The sequence below is a fragment of the Neomonachus schauinslandi genome, chromosome 3 (assembly GCF_002201575.2).
Source record: "Neomonachus schauinslandi chromosome 3, ASM220157v2, whole genome shotgun sequence".
NCBI classification, from domain to species: domain Eukaryota; kingdom Metazoa; phylum Chordata; class Mammalia; order Carnivora; family Phocidae; genus Neomonachus; species Neomonachus schauinslandi.
The window spans coordinates 166035722-166045767 of NC_058405.1; the positions used below are offsets into that span (position 1 = coordinate 166035722).

General features: G+C 42.5%; 1 protein-coding gene across 1 annotated transcript; it reads left to right on the forward strand.

Moving 5' to 3' along the window:
* Positions 1 to 267: 267 nt before the first annotated feature.
* On the forward strand, positions 268 to 2657 carry LOC110592261 (gamma-crystallin F-like). The gene is made up of 3 exons (XM_021703215.1): positions 268 to 276; positions 368 to 610; positions 2385 to 2657. Exons 1-3 carry the CDS (start codon positions 268 to 270, stop codon positions 2655 to 2657), a joined length of 525 nt encoding a protein of 174 aa, XP_021558890.1.
* Positions 2658 to 10046: the final 7389 nt, after the last annotated feature.

Genomic DNA, 10046 nt, shown 5'->3' on the forward strand with positions numbered 1-10046 from the left:
TCCTAAATAGGCTTCATTTAAAGGCCCCAGAGGCATCAAGTGACAGTTTTAACGCGGGTCATCAATTCGAAAACACTGGCGAGTCTAAGAAAAAACATACAATAAGTCCCCCACCCCACCCCCGCAGTCATTATGTAGAAAAAGAGAGAGAAAATCCCCTCCTCACCCCGCGGGCCCCTTTTGTGTTGTTCCTGCCAACGCAGCAACCCTCCTGCTATATAGTCGCGCGCGCCAGGGCGGCCCATCACTGACCTCCATCCACCAGCCATGGGGAAGGTGAGCCCAGCGCAGCCGCAGGCCGGGAGGGGGCCCCGCACGCCGGGGCTGGGGGCCAGGCCTCTGAGCCTTTCCCTCCCTTGCCTTGCAGATCACTTTCTACGAGGACCGCGGCTTCCAGGGCCGCTGCTACGAGTGCAGCAGTGACCACCCGAACCTGCAGCCCTACTTCAGCCGCTGCAACTCCATCCGCGTGGACAGCGGCTGCTGGATGCTGTATGAGCAGCCCAACTATGCGGGCAGCCAGTACTTCCTGCGGCGCGGGGACTACCCCGACTACCAGCAGTGGCTGGGCCTCAGCGACTCGGTCCGCTCCTGCCGCCTCATCCCCCACGTGAGTCTGGCTCCCCGGCTCCTGCTGGGCCCTCCTGCCACCCCGGCGCTCCAGATGTGGCATTCAGACTACGGGGTGGCCGCCTTCTGTTGCTGGCTCTAACTATGTTCTCCTTTCCTTTGTGAATATCTCTAGGGTTTTCTAACACTGAAAATGTGGTGCAATGCTTTTAATTTAAAAGTTTATTTTGCTTTGCTAAAATTCAACTCACCTCTACTGGGGAAAAGAAATGCAGTAATTCCCGGGGTCCATGGCCCAGGTGAGGAAGGAGCAGCGTGTTGATACCGGTGCATCAGGTGGCCTGGGGCTAGTTCCTTGGGCTATTTCTCTCTTCATCTGTAAAATGGGGCCAATAAAAGTAGCTAATTCATAGGGTTGGAATAAGGATGAAAGGAGGGTACCTAGCACATGGCGAGCTACCACTTCCCCTGAATATTAACTATTATGATGATGAACATCAAGTTCCGGTTTTTGTTCAGTCAGAACAAGTAACCAACAAGGTGATTCTGGCAGCTTCTGCAGAACTCACTGTTCCCCAAATCAAGCCCCAGCAGCCTGAAATCCCACAGTTGGGGATTCTCTAATCTATGACACAGTCCCCTGGAAAATGTACCACTTCTGCGAAGTGTGAAACCCCCTCAGGGGGTGTAATGCCTTGATGGACCCAGACGAGCACGAGGAGCCTGAGTATCCGGGCTTCTCCTTCCCTGTCCGGACTTTTCTAATCACAGACTTAAAGCTCCAGTCCATTAAAGAAGAAAAGGCTAGAATGGTTGCTCCATGTGCGCCGGCCTGCTGTGAAGGCCAAATTAAATGATGTACATGTGGGTCCTTTCCCAACCGTGGGAGATACCTTATTAGCAGTCTTTCATACTGCAGGACGACTGCTTGTGAGAACTTCTAAAGAGCGCTCAGTGGTGGGAGCAGGAAGACATTGAGACAATCGGCACCCTCTGGGAAGGCAGATCAAAGAAGAGCAAGCGCTCAAGGAAAGACAGGCAGGATTTGCTCAGGACAAACAGCCTAACTTTCCATTTTTCTAAAGATTGTATACTCCCTTGGTCCTGAGCAGGCCTCCTTCATGATCTTGAGCTTCCCTTTTTATTAATGACCTAAAACTGTTTTGCGCATACGTTAGAGCTGAGAACAGAGACCTCATCTCTGTGATATGGCTCTTGCTTTCCAGGATGTTAGAGTAGCAGGGCTTAAAGCAGAAGAGACTAAGGAACCGCCACAGCGCATCTGTGCCTCGTTTTCCGGAAAGCAATCTGACTTCCTTTCTCCCTCGCCTCTTCTAATGCTATCAAGATTCAAAATAACGCCTTTTGCTAGCAATATGTTTGTGTTTTTATTTTAATATCTAATTATTTTTATATCATCCAAGGAGAACCCAGACCACCAAAAGTCCATGAAGGATAGAGCAAAACAGTTGTATGCAAATTGTTACTTAAGAATGGTAGTAAATGGATCCAGTGTGTATGCTTCATAAAGGTTGTGTCCTCCCAAAAAACCCTAGGGAGCACCATTCACATATTCATCCATATCATGGTCTATGTGAATGGTGGTTTGGGTTTTTTTTTTTTTTTTTTGAGTTTTGCAGTATACAACCTATCCAACTGTACACAGCAGCCCTGGTATTGGTAGTCTCCTTTAATTTGGTCACTTTTGATATAGAAAAGATAAAGAGATGCCCAATCCCCCTGTGGGCTGTGTGGCTGGTTGCGAAGGGCTAGGTTTTTGACTTTTCCTCATCTGCTGATTGCCAAACCCACAGACCAGCTCTCACAGGATCAGGATCTATGAGCTAGAGGACTACAGAGGCCAGATGGTAGAGATCACGGAGGACTGCTCCTCGCTTCATGACCGCTTCCACTTCAGTGAGATCCACTCCTTCCACGTGCTAGAGGGCTGCTGGATCCTCTATGAGCTGCCCAACTACCGGGGGCGGCAGTACCTGCTGAGACCGGGGGACTACAGGCGCTACCATGACTGGGGGGCCACGAGTGCCCGAGTGGGCTCATTGAGAAGAGCCGTGGATTACTATTGAAATATTTTTACTCTACCCTATTCTCCATCTGGGAGCTAATAAAGTATTTCCTGTGTGTTTGATGCAATTACGTGGTCCTGTTTTCCTTTTAGGCTCAGCAGAAAGCAAGCTGGGAATGATGTGGGTTTGCTTACACATATCAGTGGAAAGGGTGGTATGGGGTAGCAGTTAAGAGCACAGCCTCTGGAGCCTGAAAGCCTGGTCCAAATCCTTACCAGCGATAGGTGATGGGGCAAGTTCCTTAGCATTTCTGTGCTTCAGTTTCCCAACTTGTAAAACTCGGGGTTATAATACGCCCTTCATCTCATAAGGTTGTGATGTGGATTACATGAGTTTTTATTTTAAAGTCACTGACATAGTTTAGCTTTGCCTACAGTGGTTTCTAGGAAGCTGTTTTGTAAGCTTGCTGGAGAAACATCTGGTCACCTTCTTGGTACTCTTTCTTAGTAGACATCCCCTTTGGAGACTGCATTAAGTGGGGCAGCTAAGTGAAGTTGCCTCTGAGGGAGATAGATAAGTTTGTTAAGATAACTGTGTCTGACACGTCTTAGGTCTAAAAATATGTGACTGGCTAATAGATTTATTATTTATGTATCCAGAGCATTAATATAAGAACCATGTGTCACCTTAGTAAACAGCCCAAAGGACTCTTCCAAACATTTTTCTACTTACAGAAGGTACAGAGCACTCAGGTAGTGTGTGCACTGATAAGAATGAGCACAGAGTGACAAAAATAAAGGCAGGTGGTACATGATCAGGAAAATAAAATGCAATCACGCAAAGTTCATAAACCTGTCATTGGCCAGGCTGATGTTATCTCCTAACTTGGATCAATCTTTATTACATCTAGTTCATGAATCATCTTTTGATAATAATCATGGAAAGAAAAAAGAAACTTACGAGGACTATTTGTCTAATTGAGTGCAAAATTTCTTTGCAGGCAGATGAAGTTCCTCAAATGAAATCTACATAGGTATTCTATGACACCACAAGATTTTAAGTGAAAATACTAGGCTTCTCAATTTCAACTATTTATCATGTACATGAGAAAATCAGTTTGCTTCCCAGCTTAGAGGTTTGCCTTATGGTGAAAATGGCAACATCTTACTGAAATAGGGTCTTGGGCAGCTGAGCAGCCACAATTATGAAAGAACCACTGCAAGCGATTTTCTATTTGAAAAAAAAAAAAAGAAAGAGAATATGTTCAGCTAGGAAATATGTTGTTTCCCAAACCTCAAACATTAGAGGAATAATGTAGTCAGATTATTTATGTCTAACATTTTATTTCCCGTAACACCCATGCATGCTCCAAGGTATATGGAGAAGCTCTAAGGACATTTAGGTCCGTGCTGACCAAGACAGCAGTCACTGGGGCACAAGATCACGGAACACTTGAAACGAGGCTCGTCCAAAACAAAGCTGTGTCCTAAGTGTAAAATACACACCAGATGTCAAAGACTTAGTGTAAAAAGTAGAATTCGAAAGATCTCATCGTTTTTCATGTGCATTCAATGCTGAAATGATAATAGCTTGATCTATTATTAAGTTAATTTTATCTGTTTCTTCTAACCGTTTTAATGTGGCTACTAGAAAATTTAAGATTACATTTGTGCTTCTCATTGCCTGTCTATTGAGCAGACACCCAGGCTGGAAAGATGAGCTGTAATTTGTATTCAGATACAGCTCGTGGGGTGCCTGGGTGGTTCAGTTGGTTAAGTATCTGCCTTCCACTGAGATCATGATCCCAGGGTCCTGGGATGGAGCCCTACATCGGAGCAGGAAGCCCGCTTCTCCCTCTCCCACTCCCCCTGCTTGTTTTCCCTCTCTCGCTGTGTCTCTCTCTGTCAAAAAAATAAATAAAATCTTAAAACAAAAACAAAAACAGATACAGCTCAGCCTGAAACTGAGTGATAGAAAACCTGAAAATGAACAGATGGCAGAGAACACGTTTAAGTTTTATATAGTCATCAAACGTCCATTCTCTCATGAGGAGACATTCAATGAAGTTATCACTGTCACCTCTCACGGACTGAGGCAGTGGGGGAATGGGTCCCAGCCTCATCTCATCACATGGCTCTTCCACTAACTACACTGAGTTGAAGTTCTGACAACAAATACGAATGATCCTCCATTCTACAGGCCAAGTTCCCTCTCTACTCCCTCTCCCTGTTCGGTGACCAGCCCTTCAATTGTAGCAGTTTCATTCTGGAAGCCGACACGTTTGCCTCCCCACTAGATTCTAAACTTCTAGAGCTAGGGAGAATGTCTCAAACATATCGGTATCTCCTGAAGGATCTAGCAGAGTGTGCCTGGCTCAAAGCAGGCCCAGTGATGCTGAGCGAATACATTCATAAAAGGAGAAAGTATAAGTGAACCAGTAGTTTCTGCAGATAGGATCAGACAGTGACGCATTGGACATTCTTTTCTGCAGACAGTACCTCGACCTAAGGGAGGGAGGAGGGGTAAATCTAAAAGTCCTGGGTGGCCGGGAAGGTAAGGGGAATGTGAGGAGCTGTTGGAACATGGTAACAGGGGCTGGTGGCATTTGCAATCAACTGGAAAATACATGTCCCACTTAAAGGCACTATGACTTAACAGGTTTAAAACACATGGGAAATGTGATCCAGCTGAACCTAAGGGCTGCTCCTTGGCCACCTCTGCGCAGACACAGTCTACCCTAAAAAGAAGATTTCAGGCAAAAAGAGACAAGTTTTCATGAAGGATGATCTTTGGGAGTCAGCCTTTTAAATCCCACCACAGTCTGGTGGCTCTGGGACGTCCCTTTACTATGGCTGATTTCTCATGTGTTTAATTCATTATCCACAGAGACCAAACAGAACCATATTCTCCAAGCTAAAAGCAAAACTTTCCATTAACTAAAAGTTATAGGCAGACAGGCCAGAAGCTGAGCTCCTACCTCAGCGCAATTTCTTACACGGCCTTGTCCAGCCTGCAGTTTGCATCCTGACAAGATGGTGATAGAAGACACGTCAGGTATCTTTTCTCTGTGGGCCTTCCGTTTTAGCTCCATCCTGTCCTTCTCCTGGCTCCGCAGCTCCATTTGATGCAAGGAAATAGAATTGTCACTTCCAGTTGAGCCCATTAGTCACAGGAAGTGAATTCGTGCTGGAGTTTCCAAAGCTCTGCCCCATTAGGCCACATTCTCTACCTTCCTGCTCTCTCAGCCTCGTCCGTTCTTCTCCCCGGAGAGCATCAACAAAAAGCCTGATGCTCTCAGCACCACGGAGGTATAATTTTATGTTCTCAAGTGTCATCTCCCTTCTAGTATTGCAGAAAATAGAGTTTGCATTTTTTATTCACCTTTTTGCTTTTGTAAGATACATATGAGGAGAAGAAAATTATCTTGTGCTACGTGTTCACACCAAACTTTTGTCTTGCAGTGAACATAAAATGAGGGGATATCCTCAGAGTCAAGGCCGGGGGGGGAGTTGATCACCTGAACAGAGTGGTGTTGAAAAGCCCTTGATGAATATACCCAGTGCTATAGACTTGGGAAATCTCTTCACAGAGATGGTGGTCGAACCTGTAGAATTATCCGGCATATCCAAGGAGGGTGTGGGAGAGATGAGGGATCCCGGATTAGGGAAACTCCTAGTAAATTGAGGAAAAACAGATTATTTAAGAAAATGAATGAAAAGAAACCAATTGGAAATCAAGATTGCCAGTATTGTTTTGCTTAACCGTTTGAAGATTTGTTAAACTAAGGATTATATCGCAAACTTTCATGTTTTAAAACAACTTTTGTCAGTTCTTTGAGATTTTTTTTTAGTTTTATTGTTGCTTTAATTTAAAATTCATCTTCATTCAATCATGGCTGCACTGGATTATTTATAAGAAAAAAATTTTTTAGGTAATATAAAGGACCAACAATAAAGTATCACTTAGGGGCACCTGGGTGGCTCAGTCGTTAAGCGTCTGCCTTCGGCTCTGGTCAAGATCCCAGGGTCCTGGGATCAAGCCCCGCATCAGGCTCCCTGCTCCGCGGGAAGCCTGCTTCTCCCTCTCCCACTCCCCCTGCTTGTGTTCCCTCTCTTGCTGTCTCTCTCTCTGTCAAATAAATAAATAAAATCTTTAAAAAATAAAAAATAAAAAAATAAAATTATGTGTGTGTGCACACAAATGTGTATAGAAATTGATCTGAAATTATGCATGTATATATGTGTGCACAGAGGAAATCTGACCAAAACATACCCATATGATATTAAAGTGGTTGTCTCTATATAGATGAGATTATGTGTTTCCTATTTTCTTAGTTTCCTTGTCTATATTTCCTGATTCTTCTCTTAAATTATGTCGTTTTTACCAAAAAAAAAGGAAATCAAATAAACTGAGGAAGAAAAACAATAGAACCCTAAAAGAAAAAAAAAAATTTAAGATCTCCCTTAACTTTTCAAACGCTGTTGACATTGTTATAGATTTTATAAAAAGCACGAAAAATCACTGGCTAAAAATATTCATCTTTGACTTTACCCTGGCCAGATCAGTACCTTAACCATTTTTGAATAGGATCATATGCTAGGACTTAGAAGAAGAACCAGACTTTATAGGCGTTGTAGTGATGAGAAAAACAGCAAACTGCTAAAGAGATAAAGGTGGGAAAGTGAGAAAGAAGAGTTGGACATCCTGGAAGTCACTTGCATCAGAAGCTGGAATGTCAAGGGGAGTGAGAGCTGAATCCAGGCTGTGCAATCCCTTTTTAGGAAGGTTACGTAGGGTATTGTGCATAGGTTCCAGATTACAAATGTTTAACAAGAGAGCACCAGGTCTCATTAATACACAGAGGTTTTCTTTTTCCTCTATTTATTCACTCTACTTTTCCAATATTGAAAAAAATCCGATAAGATGGAGTCCCGTTTGATAGTCCCTGAAATGTGATCTAGTCGGGGAGAAAGAGTAATTCAACAAGAGGGACCCAGATGCTTCCTGCCTTATCAGTGGTCCTGACACATCCATAAGCTTTTACTAGGTACGAAGAATAAGTCTTGGTCCAAATATGGGATGATAGTAAAATCCTGCATTTCAGTTATGGAGGAATTCAGAAAGATTTTCCCTTCAAGATGCATGCACTGCTATTTGCAGAAATATTTGAGAATGCTTGGCAAATAGCTGGCTGAGAGTAGCTATTTATGGAATTTGAAAAATAAAACCTAGAGAATTTAGGAAATCCACGAACTATTCATTAACATAACCAGCTGAAAACCTGAATATTGTATGCTGTTCTTTTTGAACAAATTTAATAGATCAAAGTCAAAGAAAAAGGCATATCAAAAAGGGACACTTTTAAAATCACGTGCTGGTTTTCAAAATTCAGTTCAAGTACTTTTTTTGACAAGATGAGGGCAATGGAAAGTTTCCTTTTGTTCTGACATGCAATTATTTTTACCCTGCTGCATTTGTAGTCATAAAGAAAGATGCTGTCAGGCTGATTGACTGAAGGAATTCTCCACAGGGGAGGAAACTAGAACTTTGACAAAAGCCTCTGAATAATGAGGTGATAAACTGTTTACAGCCATGGAAAGGCAAACTTTAGTAAGAGTTACATGTACTGATTAGTTTCATGAACAACCTTTACTCTAGCCAGTACAGGAGCTCAGTGTCATACTTACTAATTAAATGGAAAGAGATTTCAGAGGGCAGGGGGTGGGGGGATGGGCTAGCCCGGTGATGGGTATTAAGGAGGGCACGTACTGCATGGAGCACTGGGTGTTATACGCAAACAATGAATCGTGGAACACTGCATCAAAAAGCTAATGATGTAATGTATGGTGATTAGCATAACATAATAAAATTAAATTAAAAAAATAAATGGAAAGAGAAAAAACTGAAATCTTTGATTCACAATAAATATACATTGATAATAGCTCGACCTTAGAAGTAGTGTGCATTTCACAAAAGAGGACTGTTTGTGATACATAACTACTGGTTATGTTCACTCACACATTTATGCCAGATGCTAGCCAAACCAAGCAGAGTGTCAAATTAAAGCAGGGAAAAAAGAGAATGCAGAAAAAGGACACGTGTCTGCAGGATTCAGAGTTTGTTTACTATTTTGTAGTTTACATATCTACTTTGTGAAAATGAAGGCAGTGGAACATTTTGGAAACTACTTTCCCAGAAACCCTTGGGCTCCAGGCACAGCACCCTGGGAACACGCATTAGTGGGGGACAGGATATCGCACCTTCCTCAATTTACATAGAAAGGTATGCCTTTCCCCTGTTCTTGTCTTTAATTGTGCCTATGCGCTTTGTATTTCTGAAAAACTGGTATTCCTTATTACTAACAGCTTCCCTCCAGTAAGAACACCTCTGTGTTAGCCTGGTGCCCATTAGTGCAATTGTTGTGTGGCACAGAGACGTGAGGATGGGCGTCTGACCAACTGGCTTTGGCTTCTTGTTCCTCCAGGTACAGATGTGCGGCTTTCAGCATACTCTCAAATGTGTGAGCGTCTTGATTTTTTTTGTCTGTTAAATAGGGAGAGTGAAATATTGTATGTATTTGCCTTGCACAGTGCCAAGTGCAGACTGGGTGTTTAATAACTGTGCTTGTCTTCTCCTTTCTTCACCAAAATTGATGGCTCTGTTTACCTGGTAATTCATGGCAGAATACTTTGCTCTGTTGAAGACATTAGGAAAATCATGGATTTCAGTCAAATGGGGATATGAAGAAAAATAAAAACACTACCTAGCATAGTATCTGGAATGTAATAAGTGCTAGTTTGATTTTCTTTCTTTTCTTAATTTAAAGGGACTATATTTGAGACTAATATGTGACTATAGTGGATTTACAAGTAGACCAATCTGATTTTTCCACCATTGAACTGGTTTTATCCAATAAATAGCCATCACTAAATAACAAAATAATAGAACAAGAACTTAGAACAGAAAGTCTTGGTTCTCTGAATTCCAGGGTCTCTATTACATATTGATAAGATCATACTCAATGCCTTCCTCTGTTAACTCCTTAAGTAAATTAGGTCAGTCTATAAAGTGTTCATAGGAAGTCAGGGTTTATCATCCATTTACAGTTTCCCTAATTCTAATCCTGTTCTTCCTTTGTCAGAAAAGAAGCTGATCAGTGGAGAAAAGAAGGGACCCAGGGACAGGATGGTGAACTTCTGAACTGAAATCTGCTCTGATTTGAGAAATGTACTTCTTGGTTGTTTTGTCCTCTTTGCTTCAGGGTCTATTATAGTAGTTCCCCTTTATCTGCAGGGACTGCACTCCAAGACCCCAGTGGATGCCTGGAAGTGGATAGTACTAAACCCTATATATACTATGTTTCTTCCTACACATACACATCTATGATAAAGTTTAATTTAGAAATTAGGCACAGAAGAGATTAAAACAATAACAAATGATACAATAAAA

Coding starts and splice junctions, on each gene's coding strand:
- LOC110592261 (XM_021703215.1), top strand. Junction 611..2,384: donor CCTGCCGCCTCATCCCCCAC/GTGAGTCTGGCT, acceptor CCAAACCCACAG/ACCAGCTCTCACAGGATCAG.